We start from the raw sequence: 21,601 nt of genomic DNA, 5'->3' as shown, positions 1-21,601 counted from the left end.
TGGGACAGTCTTTATTTTTTTCCTTTGAGTGAAGACAGTGACGCCAGAAGATTCTTAAACAATGGAGTTGTTTAAAAAAAATCAGGAAAAAGGGAAAAAAAAATGCAGATCCTGCCTAGTAAGTACTACCTCATATTCTGTTGTACATACCTTTAATTTTTAATTTTTTATTTTTTTTTCTTTCCATGAAATCCTCTTTACTTCATTGGAAGTTTAGATGAGGTGACTGGGAATCCTGTTGGCTTTAAATTAAAGAATTTTTTGCAAATTATTTTCATTTTCCAAGTGATTTATCAATTATTGTGCCTTACTGAATTTTTGTTCTGAAAACAAGCAAGACTGAAACAAAAACTCAGAATTTCATTATTTTCATTACTGCTTGGAGCTCTTTATGATGTGTTTTGTTCTCTGTAGGAAACAACAGGGAACCTTCCCCAGGACGTCTTTGCAGTCAAAAAGCCTGAATGTAAATTAAGAAACTCAAATAATTAAATTGTGTATGTTCTGACAAGGTATGGTTATATAGATCCTGTCTGACGGCAGAGGAGTTGGGGGGTAACATTGCACTGCAAGAAGAGAATGGTGTATAAAGCAAGCTAGCTTGTAGACTATTAGGAATTGTTTGGTGTTTCATTGTTTGGGCTACACCCAAACAATTGGTAAGCTAAAAAGTTAAAGAAAAAGCTCATTTTCTCACCAGTATTTTTTTCCCTTTCTTATGACTGTTAGAATTTAATTTTATACAAGCTAAAAGACATTAACAGAGGTTTGTTACATTTTTCACATGATTGTTTCATACATCTGTTTAGAAATGAAAGTAGTAATTTCAGTGAAGTTTGCATAGCTGATTTCTTTTTATTGAAGTTTTCTGGTGATGCATGTAAGTGATGTGCTATTCCCCTAAGTTAATCATATAACTTTCCTATGAGAATACCCTTACTTCCATAGCATGTTTCAATAATAATTGCTATTCTTAGATTTGCTTAGAGTAGTAATTTTTAAAATTAAAAATCTTTACTTAGAGTAGTAATTTTAACCATGTTATTTTTAATGAAAATATTAATTCAAAAGTTCATAACTATATATTACCAAGTCAAAGATAAAAAAAAAATCCCCCAAATAAACAAAAAAAGACAACAAAAAAGAAAGATGAAGAAGTTATTAATAAAACAAGGTCATTTTTCCATTAATTCTCCAATTGGTTGAGAACCTTCTGATGAAGATGATTAAAATTTCTATTGCTGACCAAACTGCACATATGCATTCATTTTTATGATGAAATGTCCTGCAACGTGTGGAGTCTTTAGTCTCCCAATCCGCAGAACTGGTTGAGCTGTCACTTAACTCAGTGCAAAAGCTACTTAAGCACCTTGCAAGACTAATCTTAGGGGTGGGCATGGAGGAAGAAAAAGAGGGGAAAAAAAAAAAAGAGAGAAAAGAATGAAAAGGAAAGCCAAGGTATCATCCTTTCATTTCTCTAACCCACCTTTTACATTTGAATTCTGTGTTCCATAATGGAGTTCCAATCTGTCTGTGGTTTTGTATGTTTGTATCTCTCAAGTTAATTTTCCCAAAATGTGGAGTGGCTTTGTATTTTTGTTTTCCAGGAAAGTTAATGAGAGGCAAATACTCAAATCCTTGCAAACTCTGAAAATGTAGAGAAACATTGTGTCACAGCCTCAGTACACAATGTTCAATATAGCTACCCACTTATTAATTCTGATCAAAACTGCATTACAGTTTCTTTAGTTGCCAAATGTAGTCTTTTATATACTTAGAATCTCTAATTTTGCTGTTACAGTATAGTGAGATTGGGTATTCTTTGATTTGTGGACTATGTACTTCAGCCTGATTGCTTTGTCCTTGTGTGTAAATTAGCCAACAAACTGCCATAGAGTAGTTCTTTGTGCCTATAAAATTTCTTTGCAACTAGGTAGGTTAAATAGGCGTACGTGATGACATACTCAGTAATTTTTTGAAGCAGATTTGTAGGGAGGTAGAGGATTCATTTCATCTGGTGAAAAAAGTGTGGGTAAGTTACTATTACATAGCAAGCATCCTATTTTGGGATCTTTACTGTGTGAATAGAAGTATGGGAACATCTCTCAGAAGACATTAGCAGGACTTTAGACAACAAGGGCATGTTAGGCTTGGGGAATGAATACAAGGTCTGTGAGATTCCTGACAGGCAACAGCAAACATTCAGTGGATGATGGTATGCAGCCACAGGACAGCCCTATTTAGATATGTCATTCACACTATAGCTGAGGCACCATTAAGAGTCTTGAGTTTACTCTGGCTAAACCATACAACATAACTCCTTGGTTCAAACATGAATAATCTTTAGATGCTATTGCAGTTTAAAAATCAAGCTAAAATAAACATCTTTTTCAGCTAGACATTTATCATTGCATAGTAGTTAGACAAATAAAATACTACAGTCTGAGATCCTTATAAAACAATATATATTAGGTGCCAGAGAAGGCATAACAGATGCCATCTCTGACTATAAAAGTAATTTACAGTTTCAAACATAGTCATGACTTGAATGTACACAAATTATTGGAAAAGGGGATCAGAGGTTATAAAGTCTGCTTTTGTAACTGGATTTCTTATGTCTACTATTTCACATTGAAATCCACATTTGGGAATTATTTTATAATGGTCTGCTTTCAGTTTATCTAAACTTTTCAGATATGTTGGCTTAAAGGACCTGTGGCTGATATTGTGATCTATCAGCCGAGTATGTCATAAGAGAGTAATACCCACCAAACGTTTCTCTTTCGAAATTTTTTTTAATACTGTGGAATATTAAGCATTTTGCATTTCTGGTGTCTCCCATGCCAAATTGTCATATGTTTGTAGCAGGTTAATACAAATCTTGCTATAATCACTACCCCATGTTGTTTTCATCCTCCTTGTCTGCTGCTCATTTTCATTGTGAAAAACCCTAATATATCAGTGACAGGAGGTCTGGATTTGTGGCTGACTGTTATAATTACTCCCACTGAGGCATTGTCAATAGGATTAAAATGAAGATTCCGGACCTGTCCATCGTAGATGAGGTCAGCAACACTAGCAGTGGGAGTACTGTTTCTGCAAGCTGTGCTTTCAGTCCTGAGTTATGGAACCATAGACATTAATATGAAGCAAATATTTGAAAGCTCCAGTGGAGAAAGACCAGCCTTTCTTCTGCATTAGCTAAAATATCCATCTGTAATAAATAATCTAACAGCATCCATCTATGTCCTGACTATACATGTATGTATATTAATTTTCAAATGTATCAGAGCCCCAGAGAGTTTCAATTACAGAACAATTTTGCATTTTATAAATAATAAAGTCTTTGCAGCTGCATAACTTCATCCAGGAAACATCTGCACAAACTCCTTGTGTATACATATTTTCTGTGAAAAGGGGGGTTAGCTGAATTGTCTTTAATGTTCACAGGCATGGAAAGGGTATAACTGTAGGGAGTTGATTAAGATAACACAAAACAAATCACAAGAATGGAAGTTTATAACCACACAGTTATAAAACAGACTCTAGCCTATAAGAAAAAATGCAGTGTGTAGGACCACTTATACATATAGTCAACTTATTCAGTTGAACAGGAGGAATGCCTGAGCTCTCCTGAAGTGTGCAGTCATTTTGCCATGGTTCTGGGTAGGACAAGGGGAGAACCCCAACTTCGTAAGTTGTTGAAACTCTGTGATTACATCTTTGCCATCCTTTGATGTTGACTTTGAAAATTTTATCAGGTTTAAAACTTTAGTTTTGCCTTCTTCTGTGTGCATAAAACTATGGCATATAGGCCACTAGAATTTACTTATGACAGCAAACGCAGTGAGTGGTGAGCAAACCAGAATAAACAGACAAGCTATCAATCTCATCATCAGCGTCATCTTTATTTTTCTCCTGTTGTGCCAGTCTACTTTTTGTAATGGTATCAAACAGTAATTAGTGCAGTCACCTCCTTGCAACTCATTATGTTTCCTTATTTTCATGTAAACTAAAAAATTATAGTCAAAAGCCATGTACAATCAAATGTCTAAAATGCTGAAACGATTTTATGCCCTTAAAGTCTTATGTTGATATGCAAACTGCAAGCCTTGCACTTCTCTTACAAATTGAGATTTCTTTATTTGTTTGTAGTATTGTTGTAGCAAATAAGTTTCTTGATTAATGTGACATTACAACTGTTTACTATTTCTCCTTTGTTTATAGAAACACCAGTTGTTACATGTCATTCTTAACCCTTACCGTATTTCCATCATCCCTCCCAATTTAAGTCCCCTAGCTCTCCTAGAAGCAAAATGAATCTCCATAGTGTTTATAGTGAATAGGTTACATTAAAAATGAGCAATATTTAACATGTCTTTTTTTTTTTTCCTTTTTCCTGTCCCACAAGTGGGACTCCAGAATGCTGCTTGCTGCTCTCCACAGCTGCCTTTATTCTCTCTTCTTGGGAATTTGTTGGATTTTTTAAAATTTTATTTTATAAACATGAAAAGAAAAATATACATATTTAATCTCTGCCAGGCCACTAAGGCATGTGATGAGCTCACAGCAGAGAAGTTGCTATTTTTCTACATAAGCTGCAGTCAGCACCTCTAGTTACAATGGCTAATGCCTTGGTATGCCACAGAGGTGGCATCATAGTTCTCAGTAGTGTGTGTTTACATCTCAGTATTTACTTGTGGTTTTGCACTATTCCATTATTTACAGTATTTATATAAGTCCTTAAATGACTCCAAAACACTTTATCTCAAAATGTTTGTGATTACACTGACTGCAATGGCATATGCTAAATGCATCTTTGAACGGGTATCCTGCACTGGCACTGCAACCTTGCCTAGACAGATCCTGCTGTCACAATACACCACTGTTACAGCTGAGTGCAACTTGATGTAGAAGAAAGCACTTCGGTAGAAGCCAAGAAATGTTGTTAGTATCATCTTCACTAGGATCTTTCATCATATGCAGACATAATAGTGTAGGTCTTTATCTAACGCTTTTACACAAGAAAGTTTAAATATGAAATGACAATGCTCTGTTCAGTTTCAAACTTCAACTCTGCGGTGAAGGAGTCTCCTTCTCCATCTGGGGGCATTTCATGTAATCTTTGTATTTCATGGTGGAACTCTGCCAGCTTCTGAACAGAAGAAATCTCTTTGCTTTGTAGAGAAGGTGGGAAGATTTGCTCTGAGGAGCATCCATGGCTGTCACAGGCAAATAAAGAAGTCTAAGATGCTGCGTAGTCCTGAGAGGTCATGGGTGATCAGTCCCTAGCAGCTGTGGGGCTAAGATAGTAAGAAAAAATTGTGACTTGTCTGAGGTACAACTCCCTCTTCGATGTATTGTTAGTTTTGTAATACATGGGGAAATAATTAGCAGCTACATTTTGAAGACTGTTTTACATTAGACCAGTAGGTTTTATTCTGCCTCTGTGCTGTCAGTAAAGTGTGACTGCTTATGGTTTGAAACCATTTCCTGGAATGGGTAAGACTTTGCAGCAGGTGTTTGAACAAAATAGGAGCTTCAGCTGGGGAAAGCTGTAAATTACCAGCTGAAAATGACACATCATGCTGAATGGAAGAAAATTTTGTGCTGGCATTCGTTCCCTTTTCCCTCACACACCTTTTCCAGTACCCCAGAAGCCCTTCAGTAACAAAACCACTCCTGGATCTTACCTTGCTTGGGTGAGAAGGATTGTGGCTACACCTCCACAGTTCTGCCTCACCAGGTACACGACAGCATATCTCCCATCATTGCTTGATTTACAAGATAGACTCTTTATAGGGAAGAAGTGCTGCTGCTGAGCGCTCTCCTGCACCACTGAATTGAAATGTTAAAATGAATCGTATGAAGTCATATACAACTTGAGTTACCTCAAGTTTTTCCATTAGATACTTTTCTGAAACAGTACACACCTTTTATTTTTAGATTGATTTTCTTTAATTTGTATGTACAAAATTCCAAGTAATGTTTGCCTAATTATTATTATTCTTTTTACAATTAACATTTGTTTAATGTTGCTCATGGAGGTAGTGGTGGATATTATACCACCTATCCTTATAATCTTAAAAATATTATGTAAAGAATTAAATTGGGTCAAATTAAGTGGATTTAGAATAGATTAGAGCAAACCAATATATTAAAATTATTTATAATATCAAAAAAATCACCATGAGAATTTGGCAAAATAGGACAAAAGGAAAAAAAAAATAAAGTTACAAAAAAGATTTTAGAGGAGTTCTTTCCAACCTTTGATCTATAATAGATCCCCGGCAAGTCATCACACCTTGGTCAGTGGTCCATGCAACAGACTGTCTTGGTAAAGTTTTCAGTTGTAAAGGCAAGGACAATAATATATGTTGATATGATATACATTAAAAACAGGTGAAGATTCATCCCACCCTCATTTATGAGCAATAGAAGTAGTCTACTACTAGGCTGAATATTTGTTTGTGATAAATTTCAACTTGTGAAGCAAAATGGGAAAATAATTTAGTTTTATTCCTCTAATGAGTGCTTTTAATTATGATGTATACTCTTGCATACACTCCTTTCTAAAGAGCTATAAAGTTTCTTAAATGCTTTTTAAAAGCACTCTTTCTACTGTTAACAATTTCAGTGCTGGAGTACTGGAGGATAATGGAATCATAGCATGGTTCGACTGCCTAAACCTGCCGCCTCTGGTGTGCTTTGTGGGAGAATAAATGGCTTTCGGTCATGCAAACTAGTTGCAGGCATTCAAATCCTTTGAACTCTAATAAGAGATGCACACTTACTTTAAATAGTAAGTGACTAAGCATATAAATGTCTTGATCAAGCCATCAAAAAAAAAAAAAAAAAAAAAAAAAAAAGGTGGGGGGTTCTATCTACGTTTTGTTATTTCTGTCTGAAATCTCTATTTTACTCTGTGTCTTTGCTTTGCAATGTTCCCTGCTGAGAAGGACAGACTGGAAACACAGTAGGGATCTTTGCCTTTTAAGTTGCTCTTTGCTTTTGCAGAGGGCTGTGTGCTGTAAGACCCAGTGTATTTGTCCAGTGTTTTGCTTGGCATGAGAGGAGCCTGACTATTTAAGAAAGGCAGGAAACTATTATTTGGTAATTTTAGCTACATTTCAATTGCAAGTACTGAAAGAGCAGACGGAAGTTTAAATATATGTCTTCAGGTACATGAATACAAATCAGTTCAGCTTTAGTGCTTTTTGTCTCTGACTGGGAAATTTTGAAACTATCTTGAATGAAGGAGCAAAAGGCTAATTCTGAGTTAAGTTTGCCACAATTATAATTTCACTGGTTATGTTTATCTGAAGTGCTTCTCTAAGATTCTTTGTCTCCTTTTCTTAACGTTATATGTAACAGCTACTCTGGTAGAATCAAACCATAGCATGCTTTACAAGCAGAGCCTGATTTTTTCTAATGCAAACCCATGCCCCTTTGTCAAAGTCAAGGGATACATGCTTTGCATGCTAATTTTCTCTGCCAGGTAATTTAGCTTCCATTTACTGTTGTTTTTTTTCAGCATGACAAAGTAAATGATATGGCAATTTCTGTCCTTTAGACATGTTTTTTCTTTAGAAAGGCAATATATTTATAGAGAGTAGTACAGAGTCAGAATTTCCTTTTATCTTAGAATGGTGTGATCCAGTGTTGTTTAAACTAATTCATCAATTTTATCTATTATCTTACCTCCAAGTTTTTCTCTCAGTTTCATAAGATTCAACAGATTAACTAGAATCATGTGGCCACAACTGTGCTGTGAGTCTAGTCCAAATACTACTAAAGTAAAAGACACTCTTCATCGAATTCAGTGAGATTTAGATAAAGCTCATTGTTTTCTTGCTCTTTCTGTCACTGCAGTACCCAAAAACTGAAATAACTGCTCTAAATATCAGTGTCTTCAGATACTTTGCATTTCTGTTCTGAGAAAACATTCAAGCAAATATGAATATAACCAAAGTAAATTCTCTCTCTCTGAATACAGAATGAGTATTTAACTAGCTTTAATATTTTGATATGCAATGCTAAGTGTTACCCACAGTCCATTTTCTTTACATATAGGTGGAGGCTTAGAAGAAGGTTAGACTGCCTATGAGGGATGGAAAAAAAAAAAAAAAAAAGAACTTCAATAAAATAATATGGTTGAAAAAGTTTCTGTTTTATTAGAAAGTTCTGGAGGACTTTTGTGATCAGTTTTTCATGTCAGCAGTGTTTGTAAGTGTGCCCATAATCTCAATGCTGAAATGAAGTCTTAATCTGTTCCCAGTTTGAACATTGTGTGATGTCCATTTCCTTCTTTGTTCTCCCCTAATGCCCACGTAGTTAAGCACTTCTGAAGCTGGCTTTCTAAGTTGCATTCCTCTGCTTGAGAGTGTTGTTATAGGCATGTTTCTGCTTTGGGAAGTGTGACAATAGCTGATAAAAAAATGTTTCTAAATATAAGTTTTGGAACACATCACATTTTTACTTTCATGGGTTCACAGCCCACAACACAAAATATGAAATGATCTGGCATGCATATTTCCAGTTATCCACCTTCTAATTTTTCCTTGGAGGTTTTGTTAAATCTGGAACTATCTGTGAAACTGGCAAAAAAAATAATGTGATTGTGCAGTTTATGATGTCTGCCCTCCCACTCTTTCTGCTTGTTCTATACCAGCGTTGCCTGTCCAACAAGTGTTCACACCTCATTCTTTCCTGGGGATCAGGGTTTGCTAGTGGTTTACAGCTTCTTTGGGTTTCTCAGATCAGGGTAGAGTAACCTTTGCTCCATTAATTCCAAATTAGCTGGTTCAGATACCAGAAATATTTTAGTAGCCTTAAATAAGAGCTTCTTCAGACATTTTTCCCTTGTGTTTCAATAATGTGTTTCAATAATTTCAATAATGTTGAGTACATTATTGTACTCTTCTTTGGTGAAAAATTATGCCTGTTATATTTCTGTGGCCTTCTGTGTTAAAACACTGTGCTGCTAACTGCTGAGGTTAGCATATGCTTGCATTCATAAAAATGCCACAAAATCATTAATAGCACCAACTGAAGAAAAAGAAATTCTGAATTCTTGACTTTGCCACTGTAATAGAGTGGGTAGTTTAGGTGTTCTCAGCAGCATGTACTGCATATGACAGGGACAGAAAAAAAATCAGAATAGTGGTCTGTGCAAATCTAAATCTTGATTTGTTTTGTTCCACCTTAGCTTGTGGCCGTGGGTTCTACAAATCATCTTCACAAGATCTGCAGTGCTCCCGCTGCCCTACTCACAGCTTTTCTGACAAGGAAGGATCTTCAAGATGCGACTGTGAAGATAGCTATTACAGAGCACCTTCTGATCCACCATATGTCGCATGCACAAGTGAGTCAGTCATGAATTTAATAGTGAAGGACGTTGCTTAACCAACCAGGTGCAGCCATTTGTAGCTGGTAGTTTTGGTTGACTTTTCCTATATTTGAAAGGTACATTTACTACAGTAAATGAAATTGAAAGGCAGAGGGAAAAAAAAGAAAAAAAAAGTTGACAGTGAGTATGGAATCAGTATAAATGTACTTTTCACATTTGCTTGATATAACATTGGAAAACATTACATGTTGGCTAAACGTGTAACTCATTGTAATAGCATACAGACATAGTTTTCCCATGGCTTTAAAATTGTTGTAGACAATACGCTTTATGTGATATAATACCAAAAAAGAGTAACATGAAAAGTAACCTGTGCGGATTTGAGCTTTGATTGAACTGTAATTGGATCTGGCTTAACCTTCCAACTGGAAATAGACTAGCCCGCACAGATTGGTGGTTCAAATAGTGGAAGTCTCCTAAATCCAAAGCAGCGCCAAATATCTATAAATCATATCAGAGCTCATAACAAAGAAATAGATGAAGTTGATTCTGTTTTTTTAGAAGAAAGGAAAAAATCCTACACTTGGAAAACTATAAAAAGCAACCTTTAAGGTACATTAACCAATCTTTTTAATTGCACAGAAGAGAAACATCTCAAGTCAGTTGCAGTAAATACACAGACAATTGTTAGCCTGATGCCTTAATGGAAAATAAATAAGCTCTTGCCAAGTGAGTTCAAGGAAGCTTTTATACAGCTTGCAGTAAAAAATAATGAAATGTTTATGTGAAGAAAAATGCTTCAACTATTTTCTGTCTCAGTAATTAGAATGCTAGCTGCATGTCCCATGGTGGTTCTGCGCATGATGCTGGACTTTTTTTTTTTTTTGTGTTACACAGGACCTCCATCTGCACCACAGAACCTCATTTTCAATATCAACCAGACTACTGTGAGTTTGGAGTGGAGTCCTCCTGCTGACAATGGGGGAAGAAATGATGTGACCTACCGCATTTTGTGCAAGAGGTGCAGCTGGGAGCAGGGCGAATGTGTTCCCTGTGGAAGTAACATTGGATATATGCCCCAGCAAACTGGATTAGTAGATAATTATGTCACTGTCATGGACCTGCTAGCTCATGCTAACTACACATTTGAAGTTGAAGCTGTGAACGGGGTTTCTGACTTAAGTCGTTCCCAGAGGCTTTTTGCAGCTGTCAGTATTACCACTGGTCAAGCAGGTAAGTTTTCATCACTTACGAATCTCAACACTAAGAGAAATTGGGAACACATAAACTGCAGATGCAGTAAATCAGGAACATGTTTGGTGTGTTCTGGCTCATTAGTCTTTTCACCTTGCCAACTAGTTAATTTGAGTTTATAGTATTTCATGATAATCTGTTCTGTTTATTGGCCTCAGGAATTACTTCAGAAAGCAGCATGAAAGACTCAAAGAAAACATATAGCTTTATTATTATTACGCAACATTTTTTTTCTTATATTATTGTAGGTCATTTCCTAGTACTTGAAGAAAAAGTAGATGCAACGATCTTATGCAGGCTTCATTTCTGAATCTTTTAAACCTATATGGGAGTCCTGGGTCACTGGAAGATGTTTTGGATAACTGATAGTTTTTTTGGTGTTCATGTTTTCCCTCAGGATTACATTTCTAATTTATCTTATATTTCCAGATATTTGATTATGAGATTCAACGAGAATGTGATGATTATTCTTTGTTTCTTCTACTTATCATAATCTGACAGGTGAAATGTCAGGGAAAATAAAATCAAACTAGCGTATCACCCCAGGGGGAAAAGGGCTTTATTTGTCTGCACGCTGAGTTCTCTGATTTGGGTTTCTGAAATGATAGGTTGCTTCTTTTTAAAAATCATAGGCCTCTGGATCTGCTGTAGTTCACTGTAGGTTCTAAGAGAGGATATTAAAACTAAACTTTTGTATCTTTTTTATCTTAAACCAAACATTAATTGCAAGATCTTGCTTCCAAAGAAATGCCTTAAAAGAAAACATGAGCTGAATAACTGCTGTTTGCTATAAGAACAGCTAACCAATGTTTAAAAGGATATTTCATAGTTACATCTGGGACAAATTTTTTATTGTGATCAAGCTATTCTTTTTTTAACCATATATAATTTCTGGTAGAATTGTTCCCTTACAGTAATGCTTGGCACTGAGGACAAGCTTACCATACACGGACAATGAACAAACAGGGAAAGCTGTAGTTATTTAGCTACTTTAAAGATGGTCACTTAGAAAAAATAATTAAAAGGACAAGAAATTTACTTCAATTCACATTCCCCACTTCTCACCCACAAAAGCAGGATATTTTATGTATTTGTTAAAGTTATTCTGGAATATTTATGTGTTTTTTAACTTCCCCATAGTGCTTACCTGCATACAAAATCCACATTTCATATGATTTTGGAACCATCTCTGTGACTGAAAGGATTGCTCTCTGTGTTCGTTCAGTTCTTGAGGTTTCTGATGAGTTTTTGAGTACAGAGAACTTACCCTTAAACTATTCTTATTCCAAATATTATAGTACTTTAGCATCCTGACTCTTCATCTTTAAAATAATTCCCTGTAATTCTTCAAATGTGCACAGGTGGACAGTGTTCTGCTCTCTACAGCACTGCTACATAAAGAGGATTTGGACTTTTTTCCTATTTAGCTAAATCAAATAGGCTTTACTTCATGTTCTTGGATGAGTCAGTGGCACACAGCATAAAGGAAGAGACAGTATAATTCAGTGACTGGTATCACATCTTGGGAAGATGAAGAAGTCTTATTCAGAACTTTGGCATGTTACCCCCCAAGAAAATTCATAATAGTTAATTCCCCTGAGGTCTCGTAGTCATAGATGCATAGGGTTTTTATAGGCAGGAGACATGATATTGTCCTGTGTTATGTTATACATGAGCTATATGATTTTACAAAATGATTCTTACGTCAAGTCCAGAGATGTTACTGAAACTATAACTTTCATAAGACATCTAAATTGGACATAGTGATTTCAAGTAATGGAAAGACATTCAGCCACCTAGACAAGCTGTATAAGAAAATGCAGCAGGACACCTGACCCTGTTCACCCTGTTCTCTCCAATTTGCTGTGGGATTATGCACAGGCAAGCATTTCCCAATGCTGCAGAGTCTGAACACTGTCACTCTTGAGAAAAAGGGTCCTCGTACAGCTGAAGCTTTGTCTATTTAGCACTTCTGAATATCAGAATTTAAATGCTTCCAGTTGGGCATATAAAAGAAACATACATAAGAAAAATGTTTTGAACAAAAATTGGCTTTAAGTTTTCTTTGTTACTTTTCTCTATTTCTATAATGAAGATAACCCTTATCTTTCTTCATTAAGTACTTTGAGATTTTCTGATTAAAAGTGCAGTATAAATGCAGCCTATTTCACCTGAATTACAAAATTAATGTTAAAGAAAATACGGTCTTTCAGAACAAATGCATTCACAAAAAGGAAAGACCTCTTTTACATTATTTTTTGTAACAGCTTGTTGTGGATCCTAATACTGATTTCTCTGGTTTCTCAAGGAGGAAAATATTTTAGGTGGAACAGATTGATGACTATAATTGAACAGAAAGAGACTGGTTGCTCAAAGGAGACTGTTATGCTTCTGTGCTTCTATTTTATTTTACCACAGAGAGAAGGAAAATGTTGGATTTATTTATAGCCAAGTAAACTAGAGTTCATGCAGCTCTCATTTGTTACTATGTGACTGTTCAATAGTTTTGGCAAAAATGACTTTTTCTTTGCCCATATTGCTTTTTATGTGTGTAAATGTGTCTAACTAAACCTTCACATGTTATTATCCTAGCACAATAGGTGGCTATATATAATTACTAGGTTCACCAGTTGCACAGAGACTTGCAGTGAGATTTTCCCTTTGTAGTTTTGTTTTAATTGAATTGATGCTTCCTGGTCATATTCAAAACGTTAAAATAATTTTGTAATGATAATAGGAAATTAAATAATAGGAAATAAATAGGATAATAGGAAATAAAAGAATGGGGTTATGGGATATATTCAGTATTTTTTCACCCACATATAACAAGCTTCTGATGTGAGAAAGGGAACATGTCACAGAAAAGAACCAGGTGGTTGATTAAAAAAAAAACACAACAAACAACTATTTGTATTTGTAAAAATAACATAACGACTACAAGTAGGAAGGTAGCATTTCACACTGCTCACACACATACATACATATGACCTACCACTATTCATTTCCCTGTGTTAAAGTCTTTGTGACTAGGTTATCAGTTGTCATATGCCATATTTTTATGCCGCAGCCAAGAACTGTGAGGCTTTCACTTTTTTTTTTTTTTTATTAACAAAAGCATGAAAAAAATGACCGAGAATCAGGGTTAAAGTTTGAGTGCCCTAAGTCCCCAAGGAGTAAATCATCCTGTTTCGTATCTTGCTCATCCAGCATCATATAAAGAATACAGGATGTCGTCCCAGTAATGCAAGCTGGTCTATGTGAACCCCTGCATCCTCACAGAATTCAGATTTAAATGTGACCAAGCCATAGTTACAACAGGGGGATGTACTGAAGAGCTGCAGGTGGTGAACAGCTGACAAACACAAGCTTTGCAAGCTTATTGAATGGTTGTTTACTGAAGATAAAATTTGCCACTTCCCTACTAGGATATTCATCTTCAGGTGGTACTGGAAGTTCCTTTGATCTATCAAATTTATTTCCAAATTTTACAGTTTTTCCATAAAACACTCAAAAGTCTAATGGAATTGTGTAGGTTTCATGGCAAATTAATATTTGTCAGATCTTGGCACTTACACACTCGTAAATCCTGAAAAAATGATTCAGTAATAATTGTGTATTTTTTCTCTTGACACTTTTGCAAAAATAATGCATTTTTAAAACTGTCTTTCGACATCCTTTCCTCTGAAAAGTAAATGGACAATGGACTGGTCTCTGGTAAGGGGTGATATTCATGCATCCTACCCTGATTCTGTAAAAGATTGAGATGGGTTGGATGAACCTTGTCATTCAGCAGGGTCTGAGAAAATTTAAAAAAACATACTGAGCCAGTTTGAATTGTCTTTATTTGAAATAATTGTCTTTACTAGAAAGAAAAAAGCATATCCAACCATTTCCAAGGAGACACTTGGTTCTTCACTTGCTTGCTTCTTCACAGCAAGAGAGAAGTCCCCCACAGCACTGTTAGCTCATGCTGCCCTTTCAGATGCAGTTAATACTGATAACTTGAAATGGTTAAAAAAAAAATGGATTAATTCCATAATTGAAACACAGTCTTTAGTCTTAAGATCATTGTTTTTAGTAACAACTTATTTTGTATATGCTGATTTCCTTTCCCTTTTTTTGACCGCTTAGAGTTCATATGTTCTGGCCTTTCCCTACATGAAGCAGATCCCAAATCTCACACAGGTACAAAAAAAAAAAGAAAAAAAAAAAAAAAGAAACCAAACAAGACACCTGAATCTTTCAAAGTTGCATTATCCCAACAACTTAAAGAGAAAAACATGACATGCTATGAAATCACACCTATTAGCAAGAGTACCAGTATAAATATATGGCAAGAAGAAATGAATGAAAGCATGGGATGGATTCTGCTCTTCTTAGGTACTTCAAAAGTCTTTCTGAACAGGAGAGATGCTTTGAATTTCCTCATACTCAAATTATCCTTTGCTCACTGCTGCTCATCATTTTTCTCTTCTTTGCTTCTGTATTCATTTTCCTCAGCTCTCAATTATCTCTACTCATTTTTGAAAGTCTCCTATGTCACAGTCTCCACACTGTTGACCATCTGTTTCCTTGCTGTTCCCTGTCAGTCTCACTTAAGCTTGACTCACTTCAGCCATGTGCTAAAGCAGAGGCAGCAATCAAGAAGATTTATGCCTGTGGTTTTTCCAGTCACTTTGACCTCACTGTTCAGTGCTAGTCTCACTTTTCTCCTTTCCCCAGACCATTGTAGTGTCTTCCCATTCTGCCTCCATGTTGTTTTAATCTATTTTCATCTATGCCTTCCATCCAATGTTCATGTCTGGTGGTACATGATGGCTTATTGTAAATAGCTTCAGTGTTCAACTGAACACTGTTGGTATGTTTTCCCATTTCAATGGACTTCCTTTGGCTTCAGGTTTCATTTGATTTCCCGCTAGTGACTACTTTTTGAGCTATGCTTCATCTTCCAGCTTTCAATCGCAGATCAGCTTTCCCATATTGATAGGATTAAATTATCTCCATATATACTTCAAACCATTGCTTCATTTAAAAATAGCTCCAATTATAAAAATCATGTTTTTCTTTTTTTTTCTAACTAAACGTTTTCCTGGGAAAAACATTTCCTATAGAAAGACACATTTTAAAACTAATTTTTCCTAACCACCTGCATTAAATTGAGGTTCTTAGAAACACATATGTTACAGTGACTGTTCTTTGAGTTTCCGTTTTGCTTGTTTTATTTAATGGGAGCTACAAAGATATCAGTGCCTTTTATTAATAATATTTAAGATACTTTCTAATCTGTTTTGGCTTTTTTCTGAACAGACAACATAGTTCTACTGTACTCCATGTACTCTGCACTCCATGGCCACCTATTTAAAAGGGTAAAATCAAAGTAAAAATGAACATGTGGTAGTTATTATTCCTCTAGTTTTTATATGTCCTTTCATTACATTTCAAAAATGGATTGGTTTATTTCTGTGTACTAAGACTGTCTGTTGGTTTCAAATCACATTACCCTAGGCTAATAATGCAGATATTTTGACAGGAGGTAGTAACTGAATTTTTGCCTGAATTAAGCTGATGGATAAAAACTTAGTAAAAGTTCCAGTCTCTGTATAGCAAATACCATCAGATTGGTGAAAATAGTTTGTTCATTCACTGATTATATCAGGTCATATTTAATGCAGTGAAATCCACAAGGTTATAGAAATACTGTAGAATTGCTAGGTTTGGCGTTATTGTAAGATTAGTTCTTTTTATTATTATTATTATTATTTATTTGTTTTTTAGGATTTTCACAAAGAAGGAAACTGTTACATATACTATAGTAAACTATGGCATATCTGATACCTAGTTTTGACAATTTTATGCATATATGTAATATGTATATATATAGATATATAAACTTTAAATAATAAGCAATATGTCTTTTTATAAAAAAAAAAGTTTACCACATAATAGTCCATTGATAGTATGTGCTGTTTTTTAATACATTTAGTTCTAATTTGTTCTAATATTTTTCACTGAAAGATAGGAGAGAAAGCAAGAAAACAAATGTTAGCTGTGTTGCTTAGGGTCTGATCCTGCACCACTGAAGTCAATGGAAGTTTTGTCATTGACTTCAATAGGAGCAGGATTTGAACCTTATGCTCTATCAGAACACAGGAACCAAAGCAATGGGCACTTTGTCATCCTGAAATGAAACTTCATATCACATTTTGACTCTGACTGTAGCAGGTTTTTACACATCAGTTTGTAGCTGAATGACATTTGATTTTTTATTCAAGTGTACTAGAAATGTGATTTAATTTGTTTTTCAAATGGGTATCAAAACTCCCCTGTCCAGATCTAAAATAAAAGTTTTTAGAAACAGATATCATTTTTTTTTTTTTTGCCAAGATACTAAGAGTTCTAGTAGAGACTGTGAATTTTACGATATTTAGAAATAAACATAGTAGGAAGCTACAGTAGAGCTTTCAGCTATACGAAAACAAAGTAAAGCTTCAGCTTCACACAGCCCAAGCTCTGATTTAGGTATAGACAGATCAAGTTGCTAGGTATATTAAATGTGTTGTAACAACCTGCTGGGAGGAACATAACAACCACAGGGCTGTTACTTTCCCATGCACTGAACTATTGAAGTAGCAGGTTATGTCATCACAGTCAAACATGTGCTACTAAAGCAGACTTCCACCAGTTACAAAACAAGTAACTGTGTACTTGAGGAAGAAAACGATAGTACAATCTATCCAAAGAAATGAGAGATTTGTTTGCCAGGGTGAAATAAGAGACTTGGAGACACTTTTTGTTCTAACGTTACAAATATAGACTGAACATTTCCTCAGATGGACATCTTGTCAGTTACTCCAATTGTCTTTTTAAAAATAGTGATGAAAATCTAAACCTAATCCTGAAAAGAAAAATGTGTGTGGTAGCATCACATTTTCTATGAATGTTTCCAGAAAGGTGTGTGAAATAAGAGCTCTACTTCTGACTCCTGCTAGGTCAGTTTTTAGCCCTCTGCTCTTTCTTTCCTTCATCCATAGTTAGATTGCATCTCATGGTGGTAGATCCTTTTAGAGTGAATGGGAGCTAAACAGTACTTGTGCTTTATTATACAATTTGTATAATGTAATTTATTATACGGTTAGTTCTGTAAAGACCTGGACTAACTCAAAGACTTTCAAGATACAGTTCAAAAACAATAAATTGCTTGATACATTTATATATGCTGATACACAGTGTAACTAGTTATCTCATGTGCAAAGAAAGGTTTAACATACCTGATTTTGGCAGCAAAACTGCATCTCCAGATCTTCCTTTTTCCACTTCCTCTTAACAGTAGTATGATATCTGGATGAAGTATCAAGTGCTGAACACCACCAGTACGATTTCATGAATGCAATGCTATTTATTTGGTACATTGGCCAAATATGTTGTTCCTTTTCCAAAATAATTTCATGTTGATGACTATGAAAAGTAGGTAAAGTTCTGAAACTTTAGAATTTCCTTAGTAATTTCTGTTAGGCAAAATAGTGGGATGATTTAGGCATAAGAATAGAGGAGAAGTACAGTGGAGAAACTGGCAAAAGGGAAAGCCTGTTCTGATCCTGTCATAAATGTTTTCAAAAATGTCTTTGGTTTGTTTGGTGGAGGTTCTTTTTTCTCATTTGTACCTAATAGTGATGCTTGCCTGTGATACTAATAGCTTGCCTCATAAAAGCATGGGGAGGATTTGCTTTTCAGTATTTACAAAATAGATCTGAACTCCTTCAATTAACAAAACTTAAATCATTATATCAGTACATCAGAACAATATAAACAGCTTAAATTAATGTAAACAAAACTGCTGTAATGATGAGTTCTAAGAACGTATTTCAGTAATTTATTATTAAGATGTTTCATCTTTTTGTTATGTTGCCTAGACAGAATTCAAAGGATTCAAAGATCATAGTTGTTGTAGATCATAGACATTAGATATTTTGACCCTGCATTTCGTAATATTTGATGGTTTCTTTCAGACCTGTTGAAGAATTCCAGTCCCATTGTCACTAGAACAAACAAAATCCTCTAAGTGCACAGATGCTTTTCAATGAGAAATGAACACTATTGAAAGGTGCTATTGCAAATGCATAAGTGCCATCATAACTGAAACGCTAATTGAGCTTGTATGTACTAAATTAAAAAATTCTTCAACTGTAACATCTCTGTAGAGTGAAACATTTGATGACAGCATGGCAATGAGCCAGCCCACTGTAATGATTCCTGTGGAAATCTGTAAAAGAGAGAATACAGCTTAACAACAGGGAGAGCTAAAGAAGTTTCTCCATTAAGCTTAAATTATAGAATAGCTAAGTGTGCAGCTTCTATCTAGATGGGAGAGATTGCTCACATTGGTGCCATTTAATAGCTGAAAGATCTTTGTGGTGAATCTATGACAGCTAGTGTAGTTAGTATGCCAAAAATTTGCTGCGTGAAGTGGCAGTGAATGTCTCAAATCAAGAGCTTAAATCAAGGTTCAGTCCACCACTTAGTGTTGAGGTTCAATCTGAAAATTAACTGTCTATCAAGAGATGCCAAGTAGATTTGTCCAGCATTTTAAGACAATATATTTCCAGTCTGCTTTATGTATATATTCTAATTAGAAATATAGAGATTCTGCTGCTGCTCTTTCAGGACAGATCATATTTTATTCAGCTACTTACTTTTTATTTGTTGCATGTACCAGAAAGCCTTTTTTTTTTTTTTTTTTTTTTTTATATAAGAAAAACACAGTCTTAGCTAAACAGTCTATTAGGTGAAAAAATACAAATCTTTCATTTCTGGTCCACGGCCTTCCAGCTGTTTTGGGAAGTATTGATAGCCCAAGAATGGGTGGTTCACTTCTGGCAGGCAAGGGTGAAGATAGCCAAGCTTGTCTGGAAAGCTAGAGCAAACTGAAGGTCCATGAAGAGCTGGGCTTGATCCTCCTAATGCTAGTGGGGTAGTAAGAAGAGAAGACATAATAGCGATAGCCATTGGTGACTTACATCTCTGTGTAAGCCATGACATCTCCACAGGCAGCAGCAGATTCTCTAGGTTCTGGAATAGTCCCAGAAATTAGTATGACTAGACAATTTTTGCCATCTCTGACATTTTGCTGCCCTGTGTAGTTTCTTTGGCTTTGCTTGTGATACAAACAGCCCTGGCTCCATGGGTATGTTCCTAATTGAACAGTTATATCTAATATTCTTTAGTTTATGAATTGTTTTGTGCAGTTTGGCATTTTTGTAGTTCTTTCCTAGTATAGTCAAAATATATTGTGTCTATTTCTAGAGGAAATTCGTAGGGCAATTTACTGAGTAAACCATGGTTGAAGCCTGCAAATTGACTACAATAAAAGTGTTGTCCTCAGTTCAATAGTTAACGTTAAGATAGGAGATGATGATTTTTTCTTTGCTTCGTTAGTGGTGAATGGAAGCAAATTTGATGCAGACAGCAGTCTGGTGGAATGATGCAGAGCTATCTATGAAAACACCTGTACTAATCCACCAATGCAGTAAATTATAGCTACAAGCAAAAGACATTGATCCAAGCAGATCATTAACAGCTTTAACCAACTGATCCAAGTAATAGGGTAAATGAAAGAATGTTATCAAGATCTGATTTTTACAGCTGTCAACTACAATTGTTAAAACATGGTAACCACTTTCTCTCAATTTCAACCATTTTATGACTTAAGTTTAGTATATGCTACTGTGGGCAGCCAACAAGGATCAATTAAGTGGTAAACTACACAGGAAAAAATTGCCCAGCTATCTTGCACTCCATTTACCAGGAGGTCAGTCACAAAGGGAGAGATAATTGCTGCAAGCCAGCAAAATTAATCGGGGATGAGCCAGAAAGGATGATGTATGTTCTGTGACAAAGTACGTGACAGAGATGTATGCACAAACCTGTAGCTGCTTGCCTTGTTGAGGACACAAGGACAAGAGAAGGAGACCTGTGAAAAACAATTAGCGTGGCTTCAGAGTGAGCAATTCTTAATTATCCATAACATGTCGACATCAGATAATTAGTGTCCCAATTTTTAACAATATTTGGTCATTAACTACAGTAGAATAGAGAAGATAAAGAACAGAGCCATTTGTCTGAGCTATGTGTTACATAACTATGTCTGCCTGTGAACATAAGTCAACTAAATCATGCTCATGAAAATGATACAGAAATCTTCTTATTGTTCAACCAATATAACTGTCCTAAATTCAAGCTTATAACAAACTGCATTTTATGTTTCCAGAAGGTAGTTTGTTAAGACTGTGATAGCAACCTACAAAATAAAGCAGGCTTAAATAACAGCTGTAGTTTAAACCCCCAAACTTGCTTTTTTTTCATCTGTACTCTTAATTTTTCAGGATAATCTACACAGCAAGCAGGATAATTCATATGACTTAGGCAATTTAACTATTCATGCTAATATAGAAAAGGCTATTTTTAGTTCCGTTTCCTAAAGAGGCTGTGTGAGTGTGCTATCTGTGTATCTCTTTGGACAATTTTCTTTCATCTTTCAATAATTTTTGATCATTTTTAACTACATTTGACAGAACAGTAGAAATCTTAAAATCCTACTTGAAGTTAGCAGTCCAGTGAAGACCTGTACCTGAATGAGGTAAATCCTGTATCAGGTGTAAGTGAATCCACTTGAAACACAGAAAACTGTAAGAAAATTATTCACGAAACTGCTGGAGTTTTTCTAATGTTAATGAAAGAAATCTGCAAAGTGCAAAATGGGATGTTTCTTATCTTTCTTCCATCTTCTTTCAGCTTTGTACAGGCACAAGAAGACAGGAGAAGAGGGGGAGATGCACATACATGCATACATGTATATTTGCAGCTTAATTTTATTTTTTTTCTCTTTCTTCTACTGTATTTTCCAGACTTTTTAAGCCAGATCTCACTTCCTCTGAACTGAGCTGTAACAGCAAGTCCTGCCATTGTTATTCATAGCTTTTCTTTTTAAGAATGGCTCTCCTA

The 21,601-nt window shown here is 35.3% G+C and overlaps 1 protein-coding gene across 9 annotated transcripts in view; it reads left to right on the top strand.

The window, feature by feature from the left end:
* Positions 1-21,601, top strand: part of EPHA7 (EPH receptor A7) — a 188,873-nt gene that overhangs the window by 46,240 nt on the left and 121,032 nt on the right. For all 9 annotated transcript variants that reach the window (XM_084513165.1, XM_084513164.1, XM_084513160.1 and 6 more), the window contains exons 4-5: positions 9,209-9,364; positions 10,247-10,582. In XM_084513165.1, the coding sequence (XP_084369291.1) occupies positions 9,209-9,364; positions 10,247-10,582 (492 nt within the window). The remainder of the gene's footprint in view (positions 1-9,208; positions 9,365-10,246; positions 10,583-21,601) is intronic.

The sequence above is a fragment of the Aythya ferina genome (assembly GCF_964211825.1).
Source record: "Aythya ferina genome assembly, chromosome: 3".
NCBI lineage: Eukaryota > Metazoa > Chordata > Aves > Anseriformes > Anatidae > Aythya > Aythya ferina.
This window is presented reverse-complemented; position numbering and strand designations above follow the sequence as displayed.